Source organism: Pseudomyrmex gracilis, unplaced genomic scaffold, assembly GCF_002006095.1.
Source record: "Pseudomyrmex gracilis isolate BER0280 unplaced genomic scaffold, ASM200609v1 scaffold_67, whole genome shotgun sequence".
NCBI classification, from domain to species: domain Eukaryota; kingdom Metazoa; phylum Arthropoda; class Insecta; order Hymenoptera; family Formicidae; genus Pseudomyrmex; species Pseudomyrmex gracilis.
Genome location: NW_018020651.1, coordinates 237,798 through 261,602, shown reverse-complemented (window position 1 = coordinate 261,602; position 23,805 = coordinate 237,798). Strand labels below are relative to the sequence as shown.

At 44.9% G+C, this 23,805-nt stretch overlaps 1 protein-coding gene across 1 annotated transcript in view; it reads right to left on the bottom strand.

Moving 5' to 3' along the window:
- Positions 1-23,805, bottom strand: part of LOC109854464 — a 91,016-nt gene that overhangs the window by 13,234 nt on the left and 53,977 nt on the right. Inside the window, exons 7-8 of the mRNA XM_020427566.1 lie at positions 10,825-11,229; positions 797-799 (exon numbers count right to left, since the gene is read on the bottom strand). Coding sequence (XP_020283155.1) covers positions 11,200-11,229 — 30 coding nt within the window. The 3' untranslated portion in view covers positions 797-799; positions 10,825-11,199. The remainder of the gene's footprint in view (positions 1-796; positions 800-10,824; positions 11,230-23,805) is intronic.

Sequence of the window (23,805 nt, the reverse complement as noted above, 5' to 3'; positions counted from 1 at the left end):
TAATCGAAAGCCGCGCGCCACGCTGGCCAAGCTGGCGGGGCTAATGTAGCAGCGCTTTAGATCGATAAAGTAATTTCGATTGATGATAACCGATAATTGAGAGAACGAGTGCTCGTTCAGATTTCTCGACGCGGCTACAAAAGGATTCACGCGAAAGCTCCGATATAAAAGTATACCACTACTCTCTTTCTCGAAATAACGGTTTAGTCGAAAATTGTTGTTTATATAAATTTTGTAACAAAAATTTTTTTTGTTCTTTTTCTTAAATTAAATCAAGGAATAGGACCTTAAGAGCTATACATGCAAAAAATCTTTTTAACGTAAATAAATATATGTAGAAAATTGAATAACAATTCCAAAATTTAAAGCTTTAAAGCTACTTTGCTGTATATATGAATTACTCATTTAATTTCTTGACGAAATTAAAAAAATCTATTGCGAAAAAAGACACCTCGGCTGGTCACAATCCAGGATCTTCCGCGTTTGCACATACGTACTGTCCAGTGTACAGCTTCCAAAGTTCTATTTCTTAATTTAGTTTATGCTTAACAGAGTCGTATATTTTGTTGTTAATGTTTTTTGTTTTGTAAATTGTACAATAATAATTAAAAACTTAATGTTTCCCTATATGGAGAGCGCTTTGCAATTATTCGATACCGATCAGATACTAGAAATCGCAGAAACTTTCAAAGTTATCATTCAGATTGAAAAACAAAGCAGTAGATTGTCACGCATGTAACTCTCGTATGATAAATGATCCCGACGATAAATTAATACAATAAAACATTGTACTTACATACTGCGGTGATCCACGATGTGCGTTTTCGTCCGGGATTGCGTAGCAAGCAGGCACGAGGCGTGAAACAGAAGAGACGATGGTTAACACGTATCTGCGCGTCGGTCTCGTTAGTATTAATTAAGACCTTATTTATATACACAGCGCGAGAGCGCACACAAGCACAATTTGCATATACGTCGCGTGGCCCGGCGGGCAAACAAAGTTTAGCATCGCGGCAATAGATCCATCATCGTTGTCATTACCGCGTTACGGCGTTACGGCGGACCGGCAATTGTGGCGGCGAAATTATCGCCCTTATATACCGTCGACAATTGTTGACAGGCGGCAATCACGCCCGTGGTGGTCGTGGCCGACGACGGGTCGTGTACGGGCCAACGATGGCCAACGATACGGTGTAAACTTCACTAAGGACTCACTCGAGCGATCGTACTCGAGTTTCGATGTAGCGTTTTTATCGATAACGTTTTCAAAAAATTGTACATTTGCAATATTTATATTCCTTCCCGCGTCGAAGAGATTTGCGAAACGAAATTTCGAGTATTAGCCGCCGCTAATCTCGATTGCGTGCTACATCTTGCACAAATATCTCGAATACCGTATCGTTTGAATAGGGTTTAAGGTCGATGCCGTGCGCGAGGCAAGCGACGAAACTAGAATCACAGATACGAACGATCCGCCGAGACGTTGGCGAGGAAACTCGAGGAGATTTCCAAGGCAAAGTAGCGGTCGGAAGCGTGCAACGACGCGCGCGCGCGAGGCCACGCTAGCAATCCGTCATGATCAAGCGAGAGTTGTGATTTAATTGTCACCGGTAGCTCCGTGACGAGATGGTAAGAAGGTGTGTGCAGGGTCGGCTAAGTCGCAAGGCAAGAACCGCGCTTTCGAGCGCAAGGAAGGATTACTTACCTTCGCAAAGCGCACGTGCAAGAAATCCCGAAAGTTTATTCGGTGAAAATCTCAAGTTTTCATCGAGCGTTTCGATTTTAGCATAAAAGTTGTTCAATTCAGAGATCGCCCAGAAAAGTTTCGCATTTTTCGAGAATATAAAATTTTAACGTCAGATGAGTATAACAACAAAGTGCCTACCCACAATTTTTCTTGCAAATTGTTCCCGCCAGTTTTTTCTTCCTCTCTAACAAATGTTTTCCGAATACGCAGTGATTGAGAAACAAAAAAAAAAAAATAACAAAATAATACGGCGGCCCTGTTGCAGGAAGGCGGTAATCGAGAGAGGCGGAGGAGTGGATTGCGGGGTTAAGATCGACTCGATTCCCGTCGGGTAAAACGCAATGGTGTTTCGCGAATCTCGTTCAACGAGCGGGCACGATATCCAGTCGGGCAATTATAAAACTGCTGTAGAGAGTCACCGCCACCGCGAACACATGTCGCCCTCGTACCACCCCCGGAGCTCCCTCCTGTCCACCGATGCCGACATGGGAGCGAACGCGCGACACGCACGCACGCACGCAAGCAAGCAAGCACGCACGCACGCACGCACGCACGCACGCACGCACGCGGACGCGCACGTGAATGTATTGAGTTCCACGGGTCTGCGTGTGTCGCGGCTCTGTATAATTTGACATGTTGTCGTACACGTTATTATTCAGATAGATCTTGAGATACGCGCGAGTCGAGCGGACCTCTCTTCCTCGTTCTCTTTCTCCTTCGCCCTTTCTCACCCTCTCGAGAGTGTTAACCCTGACTATCATCTTTCCTCCTTCCCCTTGTGGTCAGCCGACACTCGTGTGATCACTAACGAATTAAATATTACGTTCTGTCACGTTTTGGATCTACGTCTCTTAAAGAAGGTGTCAGACATTTCTCGCGCACGTTGATAAACTAATAAGAAAAATACAAAATATATCTGGAAGCATATCTGAAAGGCTCGCGACACGTATTCGAAAAACGCGAGGCAGCGGATTGATTAAAATAGCACTCGGTTCGTTTCAAATATATATTTGCAGAGATATAAAAAAAAAGACAAAGTTCTAATCGCGAAAGAGCGATAAATGTTAATGCAAAATTCTCTTTTGCTTTTGACGTTTTACGAGAAACGATTGATAAGTATCCGAAACTACGCATAGATAGCAACAGTACAGTATCACATTATCGTTGACGGAGATTTCATCTTTCAGAAAAACAAAATGTCAAACGCTGGCTCGTTATCGCGCAACAGTGTGTTGCGATTATCGCGCGTTCGCAACCACTAATGAGGCTTATAAGCGCGATGCAATCGGATCGTTTTCAAATGCGCATTCAAAAAAAACAAAAAAAAGCGACGCGAATTATTTCTTTCCTTTATTATCTGTCGACGATCGAAGCGCGCGTCATTAGAACGATGCTACGAACCAAACTGTGTACTAAATATTCAATCGCGCATAATAAAGCCGCGTCCGGCACCTGCGGCACTGTCTAATTATTCAAGCGTTTTTAAGTCGCGGCGATTTATATCGAGCAATTAGCTCCGCCTGTTACGCTAATTGGAATGAGACCGCGTACGCTGACCGCGCGCGTACCGTATAACTGACAAACCGTCCGTCTCTCGTTGATTATCCGCGCCGTTCGGAAAACACATTTTAGCGAAATTCTGAAAATATCTCTGTTTTCTCTCCTTTTTCGCTCGTCATTTTCCAATTATAGATACTGAATATCGCAAACAATACAATGAAAACGGACGTATCGGTAATTAACTATCTTTACGCAGTAAAAAGGTTCTCAAATTGGTCGACATTTGATTTGTTTCGGTTGTAAATTCGATTTGGTTTTCAAATTTACATGCATACGTTTCGGTATCAAGGCGAGTAGAAAAGTATGGAAAATACATTACCAAGGTAATAATTAAATCAACTTAGCACACTTAAAAATGTACATAATAAAGATATATACATATATATATACACATATTTTTTATACACGTTTAGTTAAATGCGTTAAAGAGAGAAAAGTATACGTAGCACGTTGGAAGTTTGTGCGGTCATTATGCACTTCGTTAAAAAAAATAACCACATATATCGTGCGCTACTTTATCTTTTACATTTTTATTCATTAAGACTGAAAAGATACGTCTTGCGTGATATATATTTTCGTCGTAATTGCAAGATTAAACATCCGACTTAAAAACCCGAACGAGAAAACGTGTCAGTCTCTCGTCGAGAAAACTTAAAACAAAAAAAAAGAGATATTTGTCGTGTGAAAACATAAATTGAAATATGTTAGAAACGCCGGTCGTATCGATCAATGTCTGTGTGAGAAAAGACGCGAATATGCCTCGTCATTATACGGTTACAACGTTTTTAGGCGTCTTCGAAGTTGAAGAGTAGCGAGAGATTCACATCAGTCACAGGCTCGTTGGAATATTCTTGTAATTACTGCGCATACACATTGTTATTTTTTATTTCTTATACAGACACGACGGCGGAAATTTTTAAAACTTTAAAATCCATACAGGGATTTATAAAGTTTTTCATAAAAAACTTTTTAATTGTAGACAAATCAAGTTTTCAACGTAAACAATAGTATTTATTTCCTCGAATAGATTTGACAAGCGTAGCAAATGGCGAAATACGCTCATGTTAGTCCAAATCGACGTGATTATAACATTGGATAAACGATATTAGATACGGTGTGTGTAAATATCACGCCAGATAGCGCATCTGCCGCCGCGGCCTTTTATCACTGAAACGCGCTCTGTAATTTCGAAATGTCGTCTTGTTTTGCACCATCTCGTGCTTCCGGCTTTTGAACGGATTTCTTGGAGTCTCTCACGGATATGTGTTCGATGCGGTTCGTATATCGCGCGTCCCAACAACATCGCGTCGCGTAAAGATGCAACTTAACGATGATGCTTTGTCGATTGGACAGACAAACCGCGCTTTGGATCGCCTCGTCATTAAATTTCGATTAGCATCAACCGCGAAGTACGCGAGGAAAGCACCTGCGTAAAACTATCGGCGGCGATCGTTTTCCTTTCTCGCGAGGTCTACGCGCGTACAGCAATGCGAGAAGGGTGTGCTAGTAGCACACACCGGAGAGATCTCTCGCGGTAGATATGGCGCCGGCCCTAAACATCCGCCATTATATTAAATTGTGTATATTTCCCTTCATAATTGCTCGAATTATACGCATTATGTAAATCGGTATGTTAATGCCCTCTTCGCTCTGCCCTGCGCCACCCCCCTTTCCGTACTCCCTTTCGCTCGCGATTCCTTTCCCTCCTGCGAGAGCGCGGCGCTTTTGCCCGCCTCGGCCGGGGATTACAGCAATTTCGTTTAAGCGCGTTCGCTCGCGCGCGCGCGAGCGAGCGAGCGCTAAATGTTCTTGTGCTTCTTTTATATCCATCCGGTATCTCTTGCTGGGCAGGTAAAAAAAGAAAAAAGAGAGAGAGAGAGAGACAGAAAGAGAGGGAGGTGAACTCTAGATTGCGCGCTTTTTAACGCACGTCTCTATTTACATAATATTTCGTCAGATTTGTATCGTTTCTGAAGCACGCCCGAGATCGTGGCATCGTGATCGCGTTTTATAGCGTCCGGCGCCAAAATCGAAGCAATCAGCTTTGTTGATCATTCACAAGACCAGGAACGATGATACTTAAATTGATCGACGCATCAAGCGCCTCGTTTCGAAAACAATCTTTATGACTTGTCAAATTCACGAGGTACGTGATCGGAGTAATGATGTGCTTACTACCAAAAGACACACAAATTTTATCGTTCTGTTTCGGTGTGAGAAGAAATGTGTTCATTAATTTTCAATACATAATTTTTTCTCCGATCTCCCTGAAATGAAGCCTTTTTCGTTTCGCAACACGTGGGTAATTGAAATTGGTGTGTTTTGACACAACATCAGGAGGAAAAAAATATTGTACATATTAAAATATTCCGTCAAAGTTAGTCGAGAAAATATTACGTTCATTCTCGATATTTTTTAATCGATATAAGTTGGTGTAATATCGCAGCCTTAATGTATCGTATAATTGCAAGAACGTTTAACTGTCAAAAATGCAAAATGATACGTATTTTCGGCGGTTAAGATGATATCGTGAGAAGTACGAAGTTTAATGTAAATCGATAAACCCGCGCTTCCTTATTGAGGTATCGAAAACTTCATCAAATTTGTATCCGTCCACTTTAACAGCCATCGATAAATAATCGCGTGATAATCGTTACACGCCCTGAACACCATTCCGCATTTATCTTCATTTCTAGACAGCTGTACTTTACGTGAGCGGCATGAATTGAGCGCGAAAGCAAACACGTATTTCGAAAGCTACTTTAGATGAAAATAATTTTGGGCTTATCTTTTTATTTCCTTTACAAAGAGAGCAAGCGGCGCCGTTCTTTTTCTCGTCTTTTTCCGTACGGCAAGAATTTGCCTGAACGACCTACGCAGGTAATTCCGCGTCTTATTACCGTCGCCAATTATCGAATGGACGATTGGATCAGGTGCGGTGGCAAACGATCTTCGACTACTCTCAATCAAGCCATGGATGAGAAGGACGACGACGATCGACGGCAATTTCGATGATGATACGGAATTATCCAGCGCGAAGAGAAACGCGAGCAAGCGAGAGAGAGAGACAAAGAGAACGAGAGAGAAAGAGAGAGAAAGAGAGAGCACAATATCCTGAAGAGATACTCGCCGCTAAGTCTCGGACTAGAGTAGACTTCTCTTCTGCGTTCGTTGCGCTTTAGAAAATAGTCGTTCTACAATGTTTTTCACATATCGTATATTTATAATATATGTATACACATATGCTTACGTACACCGATAGAGAACGACCATTACAGATCCGCGGGCGAACTTCGTTATGGCGCCCTGTGTGATTTTCCATGCAAATTGAGTTGTTCGCCTGTCATTATGCTAATAAAAATAATGACGCGTCGCATAGGGGTAATGCAGCTGTCGTAAATGAACCACCGCATAGCGCGATCGGAGGTCCGTCGCGAAAGGTGCGCCGCGAATCGCGACATTTTTTCGCGTCCGTCCCGGAGTCGTTCGATTTCATCCGCGACAGGTGGCTGACGAGACGCGAGGTGAAAGTCGCCCCGATTGCGCGGATTCCCTCTTCTTGCGTGCGTGTGTGTATGCGCGCGCGTGTCCCTTCATTACGAGGACAATGCGCACCGGCAGAAAAAAGAAAATGTTAAATTCATGATCACGAGCGAGAGGGAAAGCGTCGGATTTGTCTCACGATTAGTTTTCATCACCTTGCGAACAACGACGTCCCGGGCGCGAAATTGAATTAACCGCGCGAGAAGAAACCTGACTTCGAATTATCGCGCGAGATAAGATTTGTAAATTTTCTCATCATTTTATAGAATTATATTCCAAAAGCAAGGGAGTTGCTAACTATCCTTTCTTTCAGATTACATGAATAGATACTAATACGTTTGTGTCCGGATGTTAGTTCGCATTAAGATTTCAACAAGTTTCAAGATTTCCGAGCGAATCCACATCGCGCGCGTCGAAAATCGTCTTTCGACTCGCGAACGCGCGAATAAAAAAAAAAAAAAAAAAAAAAAAAAAAAAAAAAAAAAAAATCTTTTCCAAGCCGACAGGCATCTCGCGTAACTATCTCTGCGCATTGTGTACATATTATATCGTTACATTCGTTATCGTCGCACACGCGAAGCGCGATGCATCTTCGTCCGAGCTAAACTGCGTGCTAGTCGCAGTTGTATACAACAGCGCTGATAACGACGAGAACGTGCAATTTTGTTGATAATAATGCGGAGATTGCATTTATGTAAGATTCGCGCGCTAAATTGCGCCGTCGAAAATAATGACGCGGCCGATGTGTAATTAACGAGCGTCATTTAACCCAGGTTTCCCCGCGCGTTATTAATAACGGATATATAATATACGGTACAATACGCGGCGCGAGAGACGAGCGTCCTTTTTTTACTTATTTATTTACTTATTTTTTTTTTTTTTTTTTTTTTTATACGCCAAACGCGAAAATGCAAGCGGCCGCGCGTCGATGACTCGTTTCTCACAAAGAGCGAGAGTCGTCACTACTACTGGGGAGTCTGCGGTGCATCGTGGGACTGATTGCGGAAACGGTTGCTGCTGCCGCCGCGTCGCGCCGCGCGTTACGTGCGTGCATAATGCATATCGCGTGACTCCGTCACGGATCCGGACAGTTACAACGTGTACACGCGTAACAATATCGCGTATCACAGCGAATCTCTCTCCGCTTACCGACGTCTGGCATTTTAATCGAAGCCGCGAGAGGAAGAGAGAACGAGAGAGATAGAGAGAGAGAGAAAGAGGGGAGAGAGAAAGAGAGAAATGTGGATCGCGCCGGGAATGTGCATCTTTCTTCGTTGCGTACGAACGCGCTAGCGTAACGAGCGGCATGCGTACTAATAATAAAATGTACGAGCTGCGCGTTCCGCCGAGACAGACACCCCAACGCATCTTTTTCGCACATCGAGTGCGTTACTTCTCTTAGCTTACTCTGTTAACTAACATCACGATCAACCAGTCACATTGTAGCGTAATTACATTATCTTTATGTTTAATCTATGCTAATGACATTGTTTACGGTTGTGTATCTCGCGATCGCGGTCGTAAAGTGATACAGAATGTAGCTTTTATAAAAAAATAAACAAAACTTTTTATACGCCAAACAAAACAAGGTACCAAAAAAGTATGTCAGATTGTAAAATAATTGCGCGTCCGCGATCGCACAATATGAGTTTTTATAGCTTCTCGCGGGAAACTCGCTCGGGATCGGTCTGATTTTATTTTTTTATTTTTTTACGTTTTAACACGTGTTAAGAGATAAATAGGGACGTTCTATTTCGACAGGCGGCGTATCGAATTCAGGCTTTCCCTATTGCTATGCGCGAGACTCTCGGAAATATTCGGAACAAGGTTGCCGTAATGACGATTTTATCGCAATTAAAATTATGCTCGCTGACTACGTTGTAGCACAATTACATTATCTGCTCGGTAAATCTGTACTAATAACTGCAGTAATAACACAACACTCGTTTTTCTCTCTTAACATCCACTCCGTCTTGTGTTTCGCGGCTTATCTAACCATGTCAGTTTATTACGCGTTTGATGAGAATGTTAAGACCGAGGATCGGCAGTTCCGGTGTACTTGTAAATACTTTGTACATATTTATAAATTTGTTTACAATTAGTTTTCCATTTTCCGCGGCCAACTTCGTAATTAGCGAACGAGAGAAACAGATTATTATTATTATTTTTTTTTAATTGCTCCTAAACTGGAAGTTCCTAAAAGTTCGTTTCTTGACGTTTTACGACGCGATCGTTATTGAACGTTTGCGAAGTAGCAGTTTCGCGCTCTTCGATCGGCTCGTCGGAAAATGACTTCGGTCGTGTACACGCCCGAGACTAAATGCGGTGTTAAATAACAGATGTAACAAAACGCGATTTGTAAACGTCACGCCGGAAAAACAAGACACCCGCTGCGCATTTACGAGTTGCAGGTTCAGCATGTCGGCCACCACACACACCAATTACACCTTCCACGGTTAGGTGGTTCCCCGTCTTAACGGGCAGTTAGTGCCAACATAAATGTCCCCGCTGCACGCTTTAATTGCTCGCTTATAGCGCCCGCTTGCAATATATATCGACGTGACGGCGAAAAAGGCCACAGTGGTCGATGTGGAAACTTGAGACGTCGAGGTATGCAGCAAGCGATACCTGCCTCAAACGATCATGGAAATCATTGGTCAGGTTTCACCAAGAATGTCGCAATAAATTCCGAGACGGGTTTTCTCCGACGAAAAAAAATTCCTCAAACGCTTCTACTTCGCGTTATAATATTAAATCCGGTCATTCACTAGGTGCCTGAAACGTAACCTACGTTACAAAACCTGCGCGACGATGTCTTTATACGCCGTAAATCTCTTCCCGCGTATCTCCCTTTATAAATTATTCCAATAACAAATAACACCGTAAATTTCGCCCGCCTTTATTATAACTCACTTGTCCGGCGTTCGCATTTCGAAGTAAGCATCGCGTGGGCGTGCGACACTCGGATTGCCCGGTCTCGCAGGGCCTGTCCCGAGGCTGCGGCAGAAAAGATTGTGGGCATATACTTGTGTGATAACTTCTGGCCCGCGAGTAGGAATAGGGTACTCGAATTTCGATTATTAATTTCGTAAGGCCCGCAACGGGATGCTACGACCCCCTCGTGCGTGTCAAACCGGGGTTGGGGCCCTTCATCGTGGCTCGCCATTGGGACCCCTCTGAGACAATGGCCGCCCGCGGCGTTGAATGTCTCCGACGACGTCTGGAGACCCCCGTCGCGACGTAAGCGCCACGCTCGCAGTTTTACTACTATAGAGACGTCAGTTATCCGTTCCGTCATTTTGTTCATTCAAAGGGCCCGGGGTTCGTAATGGGACCTCTCTCGATTTATCGGCACGAATATTGCCGCTAAGCGATAATTGCTCGACGCGCAAAAAGATCTCATACTACCAACTCGTAAAAAGATAATTAAATCAAAATCCCGGTTTCTCAGTCTTTCAAATATATAATTAATTATATATCTACCGAGAAGATACTTCTAGTATCCACAAGAAGATACGCGCAGTGTCTGTGATCCACACGAAGAAAGAAAGGATGAAATCTACTCGCGTATAAGACGTACCTGGAAGATACACCAGGTGGAAGATACCCAATAATTTGTGACGTTGGTATATACTCTGTGTATATCTCGCATCTGTGTTGTGCGAACATTGTTATTACTTCAATCAATTAGATGCTATTCTCAACTGTTTCTCTCGCACGTTACTGCCGGCAGAAAATGGAATAATAATCGTCGGTTGTAAGAGACGGACCTTAGACCCATGATAAGTTCGTAAATGCAACGTGTACTTGTGCGAAAATTAACGGATAAGTACCGTCATTCAATTGAGTTTCGTATGATTTATGTGAATATATATTCGAGGGATTCGAGTTGATTCAAATGTATACGGATATGCGCTGTGTATTATATCTGAAAATTAGTATCAAAATAATATCAAAAACAAGAGATCACTTACACCCTGCATGTGATTTCCAACGATGATGTCCGTGAAGATCGAACGATGATCCCGACGTGCATGTAAAAAAAACAAACGCATACGCATTAAATATCCGAGCGCTTGAAGAAGTTTCGCGTTCTATGATACAAGTTACGAATTAATGCCGCGACATTTATGTTTCGGCTTTCGTTTCGCCGCGGCATACTTTCAACGATTAGCAATGTAAACTACATGCATGTTTATACGTGCAAAACTTCTCGCCGGGCCCGGCAACGGTTTGCGAATCCGCGTGATTACGAGAGGGAACCTGGCGCTCCGCAATTAATTGCCGACCGTGGTATCGGCTCGGTTTTCTCGTGCCGAACCCATTACTTTGTAGCATTTGGCGGTAACTTAATGACCTATACTCACGGAAGTCGGATCCTGAAACAGAAAAAGCGTGAAGGTACAGGTTAGACGTGCTGCTCAAAATTCACTGTGCGCTACGAAACGTTTAATTTTCAATTTTGAGCGATCGAGCGTAGCAGCGACGGCGGCGGCGGCGGCGGCGGCGGCGGCGACGGCACTGCTGCTCCCGGTAGCAAGTTTCTGCTTTAATGCTCCTTTTTAAATTGCGCTCGCTTAGAAATTCCGCTCGCACCGCTCTCGTCGCTCGTATTATACGCGAGTATAACTACGTGCTTACATAGTAGGAGGGCGAGGGGAGACGACAGTGGGACATTATGCAGGCATAATAATCGGATTGTAATCGGCCTGTGTGCGACGAAATAGCGTTCCTGCCCCCGTGCTACGTGCATAATGTCGCGACGCAGTATCTAAGTATAAAGACGTTCGACAATTTGTTATGCATGCCTCGGTGGACGAAAATTGCATTTAATTCGCCGTTGCTCTCCGTTACGGCGGACTAGCGTCCGAGAACGCTGCGTCGGCTACATAAATGTAGATGTTCCATTTAAAAAGCCATTTTCGCGTGTTTAGCATAATACGTAATCGCGTCGGATTCTGCGCCCGTCGTTCATAAAAAAAAAAAAGAGCACCGCGTCGTTAACAGTAAGAAAAGAAGAAACAAGAAAAATATCGCAGGCAAAACTATCGCGCTCTGATCGACATTCCGCGAACAGTTTGCTCCTCGCGCGAACAAGATTTTATTAAAATATAAAAACGTGAAGAAGAATTTCAATCGTTAATTTTTGTTTTATAGGGTTAGATCGATATAAATCGGTATGAAAACACACAGAAAGTGTGTTAACCGTTTCTGTTTCTGTAAACAATATGTATCGATTTTATTTCATGTTTGTGACCTTTACTTGACAACACCTTTCCCAATTTATTTAACAACATACTTTCGTGTTTGTGTTCAATTTTTAACTCTTGTCTATTTAACATGCATTTGACCTGCATTGATCCTATTTTTTTCTGTTCGCGGAAAATTCCCTCTATGGTTCCTTCTTTTTCGCNAAAAANANTTTTNTNAAAAAAAAAAAAAAAANAAAAAAAAAAAAAAAAANAAACAGCGCGCAGCGACGTGGACACCGTTAGCGCATTTCAATCAATCTGCGAATAAATGGCAATTCGACGCACGAAACTCGCATGGTTCACATGCGTGCGTGTGTGTGTATGTGTGTATACGCGTCGCCGTTTTCTCGTTCCGGTCTCTTTACTCTTCGATAGACAGTTTTACCACCTTTCGACAACATCGGTTGTCAGATGGATCGACGGGACAAATTCGTTAGTTGAAATCGCCAATATATCCGTGCGCCGCGAATCGGTGAAATCTCGACAATAAAAAGTTGATGACGGTAAAAAAAAATTTGACTCAATTAGAACCCGACGCCAAGTCGGTAATACTCTAATCCTTTTGAAACGACACGTCTGCACTCGTGTCGAATTACACGTAAACACGTGAGAAGAAACGCGTCGGCGTTTCCATCAACATCAACCCCGCCGCGAGAAAACTCTTTCTCCCGCGAGAGCATCGTTCTCGCAGCTAAAAGGCGGAAGACAAGAGCCGCGTGTTTCGAATCTCGATTCGACATCTCGGAGCGGCGTACAAGATAGATGGTAATACGATTATCCACGGGGATACGCCGGGAACGCGAAGGAGAAGTTATATACGCGATTGCTACCAGCGGCCGTTATGAACACAGAGTATCGCGCCGATAAACGTTTGTGCGAGTTTGTGCAGAAAAAGAAGATCAGAAAAAAGCAAATCGAGCGAGTCGGGAAAAGAGAGGAGAAAGAGGAAGAAAGAACGAGACGATGGGAGAAAAGAAGGGAGAGATCGAGAGGATGAGAACGCGCCTGTGGAAGAGAGGCCTTCGCCGCAAGATCGCTCTCTCCGGCTCCCACCGGAATTTTTAACTTTTAATAATAAAGCGAGGGAGTCTCGCGCGCGCGTTGTTACGTTATGATAGCGCCGCGCTCAGCGGGACGGACACGGGGGGGGGGGGGGAACGCGGGAGAGAAGATCGAGGCAGAATTAAAGGCGGTAGAAGGAAGTTCTCGCGCCGTTCTCGGTCCCTGGCCGCCTGCGGCCGAGGCCGGGGCAAACCGCAGCACAGGCACCGCCGCCACCGCGTAATTGCCGAGCTCTCACTTACCGGTCGTTCGATTGATTATTATTTTTACGCGCTGCGACCCCGCCTGACCTCGCCGCGCAGCGAGAGCCAAGCCGAGAGATCGTCGCTTTGCGCGCCCCCCTTCGATCCCCATCATCGGAGACGTCGTTCCGCGGCGTGTCTGTGTCGCGCGGTGGACAAATCTCGTCTCCGCAATACGTGATTCCGATGACAGAATAATAAAAATTGATCCTTTCAATAGCGGATTTGATCGAAAACTCGGAAATTTGTCCGATAAGTTGTTTCTGTGTGCCTGCAGCTTTAGTAATTTTTTGAAGAATATGTTTCAAGAGAATCTTTTGAATAGCAGGTTAGAGTGTGTTCGAAATCATTAATTTATCAATTTAGATGTTACTCTCTTAAATTTTTGTTTTAATTTTTTTTGAGGTCACGCGCATTTGTTGCGGACTTCGCACAATACAACGCATTTCGATCTATCGAAACCTATAGCCGATCGGTCGGTGGCGAGCTATTATCTTTATATACCTCGACCCATCTGACCTTAAATGTACCGATCGCTGCTGCTCCTTGAATCATGTTATTAAACCGCTTGATCTTATGGACAAAGGTTGCCAGGTGTGGGGAATGGCGAAATCACGCTGCTCCGGGAGAGAGTTTTTCCCTCTTTTTCTTCTTTTTTTTTTTTCATAATCAAAATGTGAATACACCGGAAGTCGTGATCGTATAATTAAATAACAAAGTAGGAATTCCTCTGGGAGATTGGGGAGAGGCAGCGGATCGCGCGGGCTTTTTACGCGCAACAGAGTGCAGCGGTTACGCGGTTTAGCCCGACGCGGCGCAAACAAATTAAAACATCCGCCTGACGTTGGCGCATTTTAAGCGACGGCGCTCGCTCGGCGACGGAGCTCGTGAATACGAGCCAGGAGGAAAGCTAGGTGGAGAGCGATTGCAGAGGAGAGAACGGAGAGCGTCGCGATGCCTTCCGTCGCGCTTTTTCTTTCCAGAAGTCCTGGAATAATTGGATTCGCAAAAGGGTGGCGAGCGGTAGAGAAGAGAAGAGAAGGAGAAAAGATATCCGGCGAGAAAACTCGAGTAGAAACGGAAAAAGGACACAACGAGCCGTATAAATAAAAAGCTCGACGTCACCCAACTCGGGCAAGCACGAAGTGTTACAAGACCAAAGAAATCCGCCCGCGCCCTGTACCGAATAATAATTACATTCTGCCGCTGTTCACGTACAAACTACAAGAATTTCTCCGGACAGACTTGCCGACAAGTCTTGTTGAAGAAAAAAAAAACACTATCTTCACTTTGTTTCGAAAGGTCTGTTTAGATTGTCCGCGAACTTCTTCCGAAGTTGCGACAGGTGCTTCCCCGAGCAATTAAAAGCTCTGTTTCTTGATAAATGAGGGAGCATGTATCGTGTAATAGTGAAAAAAAAAAAAAAAACTAATATGTAAATTGAGTATAAATAATATTGCTAAGTAATAATTGCTTCGCGAATGAATAGAACGTTCGATCATATCTCGGATGCAAATCGAATGTCCGACCGCTGCGGCGTCGACCCTGAACTTTGGGCGCGCGCGCGGACGGTTTACTCATTTAAACTAAATTATTCCAAATAAATGAGCGTGTCCTCGGCAGTACCTACATACCCCCGGACATTCATTCACCCTTAATTAATGATCCGCTCGAAAGTCGGCAGGATTAATCGCGTGCAATCAGATCACCGTAATTAATTACGTCGTGTTGGAAGCACTTTGTTTGCGTCGGTGAGGGCTATCTTGATGAAACGAAATTGCGCGACGACGTTGTGTCTGAAAATGTGCAAGTCAACGCGCGATACAAATGACTTACTCTCTTCGTCAAACTCGTTTTTCCCCGCCTAGTTTAACGACAAGTACAAATTTCACAAAACCACCGCACAAAATATCAAATTTCTTTTCAAAACAACATGTCTTCGCAAAACGTGCAAAATATATCTATCTTTCGTATTTTATAAAATCGTTATTTACAAATCTTCTCTATACTATCTTATCTTTTTAATTTTAAGCGTGAAAAACATAAAAAATTTTTTTCAACGCTGCTGACTATTAAGATTTATTCATCGATTATTCTGTTACTTTCGAATACGGTGACCCGAGCGACGTTCTTTATATTTCCACTCCGGCGTTCTCTTCTATCAATTTTCCAAGCGCGCGGAACAGCCTACGGCGTGTATAAAAGGCCATATTTTATATAATACGACGGGATTGCGGTAATAATATCAGATCGTATCCGCATAGACGAGAGACTCGTAGAGATGGTTTACGACGTGCGAGCGAGCGAGCGAAGCGCGTACCTCGCGAGAGCGGAGGTGGAAGATCTTTACGACCGCCTCGAACGGGCGACGAAAGTCGTCATCGTACATCTGCCCTATCCTTCGGGCAAGACATCGCCATGGGTACTTCTTTGGCTAAACCGTTTCGGCATAGCGAGAAGAAATTCCTTTCTCAGATATGAAATGGAGTACGAACCGCAATGTACCGACGGCCATTGCGCAAGCAAGTAAATGTGTAATATCTCGGTGAGGAATGTGTCGACGGCGATACATCTCGGCATAAGACCATCGTCGTGAGCGTCAACTCTCTCCCTCGCTCCGTACGATTATTACGATCACACGCAGAGGCGTAACCCATATGACACAGAAGATGGAAGAGAATGAAGAAATGAAAATCATTTCACGAACGTAAAATCAGAACCCAAAAATGTTACACTTCTATAAAAACTATTGAGTTGAAGAGTAAGAAAAAAAAAAACTTTCTGGCTGTAAGTAAAATTAAAAAATTAAAAATTTTATCGAACGTTAACAGAACGTTCCACTCGAGCGGTGGAACTAAACAACAAACATTTAGCGCGAAGCAGACCACCCCGACCGACAATCTCGAGCGCGATCGGCCAGCTTGATACGTCCGTTTTCTTTCGACGGATCGTCGTCACACACACGTCGCGCGGTTGAACTCGCTTCGTGGGAGGCTATTAAGATAACCGGCGGCGACCATTAATAAAACTACTGTGACGAATCGCTCGCGGAAGTCGGGGAAAACGGGTTAAGGGGCGCGGTGGTTCACGGAGACAATAGATCACGTGGTTGTTCACGCCCGAAAGGCCGTCGTTTACAGAATGACGGACGAGCGTTTCGGGTGGCAAATCTTATCAACGACGCGGCAGATAACCGAGAGGCGCGAGACAGCGCTCTTTATGCGCATCGCGCGCGCGAATACTTCCCCTCGCAATGGGGGAAGGCAAGCTGCGGAAGAGGGAACGGTCAGAGGTCATCGAGGCGAAGTCAGACACCTACGTAATCTCTGAAAGCCGCACCCAGGTAAATTATCGTGCGAAAGTTGCAACGACGCGCGCGGAGAGATAAAATCGTACGTCATAACGATTATCAAATTTTACCCGCGCACGCATGTAACTAATATAATAATAATAACAGAAAACCACAATATTTATGTAACAAGTAGATCTCTGCGTGACGCTCGCCGTCTTTTTGTTACGACGTATCAAATCTCACTTTCTCAGAAGAAAAATGCGAATCAACGAGCTCGTGGAAAACTGACTTTCCACAGAATTGCGTGGTGTGACGAAACACACGCGATTCTTTATTAGAATTCTATTTTGAATTTATGTGGGTAAAAAAAAAAAAAAAAAAAAAAACGAATGAACAAGTCGCAGAACTGGGAGCACATGTAATTGCGGCTTCAATTACGCCGATGGCTCGTTACAATGGTGCTCCGATCTCTATCGGTTCTTCACTTTCTAAACGGACTTGGGATTTCTGGTACAACCGAATCGCTGAATTGGCGAGAGAACGCTTCTGTTTCCGAATCTCACGCTCCCGTATGAAATGGCGTCATAATCCCGTATCTTTTGAATCAAAGTGCAATTGTACAATATATTTTCAAACAAAAATGTTCCATACTAGTTTCCTTTAAACGTCACGTGTGTTTTCCCATTTGCGACATTTCTCTTCTTTTTTATCTGACAGTTTTCATTCTTAATCGAAAATATTTGACAAAAAACAAAAGCCACGTCACACAGATTATCACTCGACAAATTACGTCACCGTACTTTTACTTGCTAATTTGTAGCGTTCGTTTGACCTAGAAGAGCTCAGAATGACAGCAGGCAAAGCACGTTAGTCAACTCCCCTCCCGTCTCTGACGGTATAATTTTGTTTTTCTACGGCGTTTTGCGAAAACGAACGAGTGGCGCCTGTTCCACCCCCTGACCTATTCCCTCCTTCTATTCTTCCCCACCATTTTATTCTCGTGGGCGGATCCCGGATGGACCTAATAAATTGTTTGTTGTAATTAAATGAGTTCGAGGGAATCGTGTAGGGCGTGTGGGGTGAGACGAGGAGATGCGAGAGAAAAAGAGAACGAGAGAGAGAGAGAGAGAGAGAGAGAGAGAGAGATCGCGAGGGGGGAAAGAAGAGGGGAAAAGCACAGGCCAGGGAATAGGGCCTCTATATATAAAGGAATAAAGATGAACGGCCTATGGATGGGCCGCTATCTGCGCCGCTGGAACAGAAACACGCTCGTGGCGCGACAGCCCCTGACAAATGACGGCCCGAGCGGGGCTATTGCCGCCGCCCCCCAGCAACCCCTCCTCGTACACGCCGTGCCGCACACTGTACCCCTCTATGCGAACGGCCGAGCGAGTCACCCCCGACGCTGCCGCACGGCGGTCGGGGCCCGGACCATGATTAAACAAGGGGGGAGGGGGGAAAACGAAATTGAGCGGCGAATATTCCGCGATGCGCGCCCGAGTGCGCTTGATAAACTCTCGATTGGCTCTGCTGAGCAACACAACCGCTTTCATGGGAACGAAACTCAGCTCGCGAAACACCATCACCGCAGGACGATGGCTATTTTTGTCCGAAGCGACTAGCAAAAGTTCTTCCCGATAAAAAAAAAAAAAAAAGAACGACTGATGAAATTCACCGCCTCAAACGTAATTGTTACGTTTCATTAAGTAACTCCAAAAATGTTTGTAACAGATTATTAGGATTTGGTGATGAGAGTTCTCACTAGAAATATGTACAGTAGAGCCTCTCATATCCGAACCCCCATTATCCGAATAATCCTAATATCCAAACATTTTATTATTCGAACAACGTTTCATATAATATAGCGATGTTTATATTCAATATATTTACATGTATGTTCGGATGATAGAATGTTCGGATATTAGGATTATTCGGATAATAGGGGTTCGGATATGGGAGTCTCTACTGTACTTTAAAAGCCTCAATAAGATAATATATGTATATATGGTATACTATAAAAGTGTAAAAGATATCTATTTAATAAACACTTCAATTTTCTCACTGTGCCGATATATACATACGTCGACACGCAATCTCGCTCTTGTTCTTCGTAGGAAAGGATTAAATTTCTCTGCGATGAAAGAAAATGGCGAGAGCGAGCATATATCAGAGTAGAGAACGTATATATCTCGCGTGAACGTTGTCCGTGCAATGTAACCACACTGCAGCGAGGATGTGCATTTTATTTGATTTGCAATTCGAGCGAGTCGTTCTCGCGCGCGCGCACGATGAGGAGAAACAAAGATATCCTGCGGAGGAAACGTGTGTGCGCACGCGCGCTGCCAAGTTAGCGGGACAGAGGGTGGAAAGACGAATTGAAAGTTGTCGCCGTTTCTCGTGTCCCAGGGTGAAAACCCAATCTCCGTAAAGGCAACGGCCTATCGCGGATACGGACAAATTGACTTTAGTCACTTCTCCCTTCAACGCCAAGAGTTTCTTTGAACGTTAAACCACCGCCGGGAAGAAAAATCGCACGTAGCGACGTCTTCGTCGTTTATCCTCAAACTAATTGCTGGTTTGATCTTTCTCGGTGGTCTCTCTTCCGTCGTTCGCGCACATACGTTGCAAGTCCATGCAGTGCAATTTCCTTTCCGAGTAGGAAATTCGAAAAAAAGAACGGGAGTAAATTAAATCTAGTGGAATTCTTTTTTACGACGGTTTTTGTTCGGTCAATTTGCTCAACAAGCTATAACACACGCGGTAGAAAATTTTAATTAATATGTGTTCTTAAAAAGAATTTGTTCTAATTGTTCTCTGAAATACAAAAACAATCAAACTTTTTTTGATGAAAAAGGCAACGAAAACGCGCACAATTTTGCTTTGCGCTCGATGTGAGAATAAAGAGGGAAAAACGTGCTACCAAATCGCGCTGTGTGTCGAGACGCGGAAAGAGACGAGGGAACAAGCGCGGATAGATTCGGGATGCCGCTGATGGATTTGACAGAGGGCCTCGCCAAGCGTTGTAGCGTCATTTTGTATTTTATTTTTGAGAGTCGCGCGCGGATTGGACACGGAGCGTTAACAGCACTCGTTGTAATGCTTCATAATGCCCTACGTCTATCCCTCGTCTCGTCCCTCCGCGGCTCTTGGCGCCACCGGATAACAACGGGAAAAGGGACAGCCCGCACCAGCCGTCGGATTTTTCGCGATAAAATATGACGTCCCGGAGAGAGCGGGGTGGCAATCCGGGGAATTAATCCGCGAACTTTTGCGCTAAAAGCGCGCGTTTTTCTCCACATTGCAAAAATAATTTTTAATTAACTAAATAATTCAATGAACTTCATTATAATCTTGATGAGTGAAGATAAAATAGTAAAAATGAAATTATATTACATGAGAGAATAATATAATAAAACATTTATACGCTTATACGAAAAAAAACTAACATTCTGTTGTGTCGATCTTCTTCTTAAAGATGTCGCGCTGTATCTGTGTTTGTGTGATAATCGAAAGATAAGGCTAATATATCGCGAATCGATCATAATCTTCCGGAGGAATTCGCGGCAATCCGTTCGGGTGGCGTAACTCACCGCGAGCGAGCATAATGGGACACCATTTGCCCCGCGTATACACGCGCATTATTGCGCTTGCGCCCGCTCAGTCCCTTCTCTCTCGTTTGGGCGTGAGCGAGCGAGCGCGAGCGATACGGCGCATCTTTTATTCATCCGACTGAGTGGAGCCTTAATTTGAATTGAATAGGATTTATAAATTATTTCAAATTATAGTTGCGACGCATGACCGGTACGGAGCCCGATCGCTCCGGTAGCTATACCGGGAGCGCCGTCGAGTGCAACGACGACGACGACGACGACGACGACGACGACGACGACGACGACGACAATCACGATACGCAGCTCTTTGCCGAGTCCAGATTGCACCGACAGGTGCATCGCATATACCTCGTGCCAGCAAGCGGAACAGAGAAATAGAAAGTGAAAGACAAAGAAAGAAAAGACACGATGAGCTGAACACGATCGAGTTCTTTTCTTGCGTCGTCTCTTGCCGTAAGATTCTCTTACGTAAGCACTGACTTCTCGTGATGGAATTTGAAATCCCTCGGGCTTCATTGCGCTTCGGATATCCGCGCGCTTCTCGTCCCCCGAAGAAGAAGAAGAAGAGGAAGAAAAATATATATCTCTCTTACTCCGGATCTTTCCAGCCGAGATCTCTGACCGATGTTCGGTGGTTGACGAAGAGACGGAACCGAGCGAGGGAAAAAAACTTCCGCACTGTGCGAGAGAAAAAGTTGCATCGAGGCGATCGCTGGAGGTGATGCATTGATGCGATCGAGAAGAAACGGTACCGGCGAGTAATGGGTTTTGGCGAACGCAAAAAGAACGAGGCTTTATTACTCCCGATAGAAATGTAACGAAATGTCAGTAACTTGTCGTCATTTGCAGCACCCGCAAGTCGACGACGGTTTTTCAATCGGAAGTGTGCGTCATAGAGAGAATCAGCGGCTTCAAAAAATGTTTTTTTTTCTCGCGACTAATTGAGAAAATCAATTGACTCCAAGGAATATATACTCACGTCATTTGTATGACGCGAGAATCTTGCGTGAGAATCTCGTAAAGCTGCGATAATCTCTCAGTATCGTAACGCTACGTCGTGGGTCGGGGACGATAATGACCATTATGCGAATGCTCGACGAAAAGAGAATTAGGGGAATCATTTATTAGACGCGTGCGTGAGCGCGCGCGCGAGCTGTCCATCGCAGCTGATACAATCCTCGAATATTGGCGCTGAAAAGCAGTCCCTCCTGCTGCTTTTCCTCCTACAAGTGTGATATGTTCGACTTTGTTTTACATCATCTGATTCAATCGTGTTAAAAAATTACGACTTTTGTTTTTAATGATTTATTAAATTCGATGAAAGTGTTCGATCGCCTGTAATAAATGCGCCATGAGATTTTCGAGAAAATATGGTTCTCTTGTTTCTCATCTGCAACAAAAACGCATGTGGCAGCGAGCATTTACAGAGGAACGCCTCGCATCCGGCTTCGAGGCGCCGACGTTGGCCAGGTCAGGTTTTATCTTCGCGGAATGATACGTGACGTCGGATCTGTCTGTCGTCCCTCTTCGTCCTTCATTCTACCCTTCCTTTCTCAGCGTGTAGGCACAGAGCAAGAACCCTAAGAGCGTTCGCGTTATGAATTACAGATTGGCTTGTGCGTACGTATCGGCCGGACGCACCGCGGGTAACGCATACCTGCGTCCGTCGCAAAGAGCTCGAGGTTTCTCCGCGTCGCGGACAGAGAGCAAGAGAGAAAGAGAGAGAGAGAGAGAGAGATCGTAAGCTGGAAAGAAGGGAAGAGAAACGATCAAGTGAGCAGCAGGTTGCAGGTCTTTCGAAGGGGTGAAGGAACCGCTGTCGGGCTGCCTATTCTCGTCTGTCGTCCTCGAGGAAGACAGTGTGTGTATAAAGAGAAAGAAGGTGAGACGACAGAGAGAAGACGACCGCGGGGAAAGAGATGGGAGGACGAACAGACTCGCGTACACGTACATATATATGTATATACGCGCACACGAGAAAAGAATATACGTAAATATATAGTATATACACATATATAGGTATATAGTACTCGCCGGGATACGTCACCCGATTAATTTGTTGTTAGCAAACAGGTTGGCAAACTGCGAGCGGATGCTGGCTCGGGCACAAATAAAGGAGCCTCCATTTATTAAGCCGGCAATAAAATAGCGCTCCCTCGTTCTTCGTTTCTCCGCGGTTCTTCCTTCCTTCTCTCGCTCGTTCAGGATCCGTGGGTGGAACGTTAAGAAAGGAGGAAGGGGGTTATACCGGCGGCTACGGGGCAGGGGCACAGCCGGGGAACCAGGACTGATTTATGCGAAAATCGGGGGACTCTCAGCCAGGATCCACGAGCCGGAGGTGCACTGCGTGGAAGTAATGCCCTGCTACAGCGGCGGAGCGAGTTAATCCACCCCAAAGTCTGTCGGGAAGCCACACGAGGAAGTATCCCGACGAGAGTCGAGTTGTCTAGACTCCTGAGGGGATCTATAAATAGACCGATTAGCCGTTTGATTTATCGATTTCCTTTTTCGAGTCGCGTCAGTCGCTCGATATTATCGCGCTAAAACTTCGCCTACATTCTGAGGTTGGCCTTGGAATTTCGGGATACCCGTGACTGCTAATGAAAATTTACGATTTAGAGATCACACAGAGCGTAAAACACAATGATTTTCCAACTCAAGTTATTCAAATGTATCAGAGAACTGAGAGAAAGAGAGAGAGATCGGATCGTGATAACATTTTATACCTCGAGCGCGATCACGAGGCAAACACGTCGCTCAAAACTCTATTTACGACTCATAACTTTCTCTCGCGTCCGTCAACTGTGACTGGTCATAGTCAAATTTATTTTGTTAGCAATCATGCGCGTGTCTTTATCACGATATTTCGAGGTCGCGACGTCATGCGGGTTCAAGACGAACGACTTCATTCTGAGAAACGAGTGATCCGACGGTATATAACCGAGGCTTCGTGAAACGGGCGAGGAATAATGAGGGCGAAAGCGAGGAGGAAGGAGGAATATCATTTCCAATGGTGGTGGGTACACCTATATGTACGTTCCGTCGCTTCGGGCGGGCACGTCCCCGGCTTACACACCAACGGGGGCACCATGGAAACGACGCGGCCGGGGTCCCATGCTGCGCTAGGAAGCATATATCCTCCGCTATCTAAATAATTATCGCGGCCATTACCATCACGTGGCGTTGTCCGGTGGAACCAACGACGCGACGTAGCGCCCCACGCTCCGTATTACGGCCAAGAATATTATGTATTGGTCGCTGTATACGTTGTGTGCGCCTCTGTGTGTGTGTGCGCGCGCGCGCGCGAGAGTGTATATCGAAACGACGAAGCTACCGTGTACGAGCACGAATATGATGCACCTACCCGCTGTTCGACGGTACCCGATGGCCGAGAAAGAAGGACCCGTCAAGGAAGAATGAGAACGGGGAGAGGACGCGCCTTATTCTCAATAGCGCTTCTTGACTTCCAGCCGCGTCGCGAGACGAACCTTCCTCT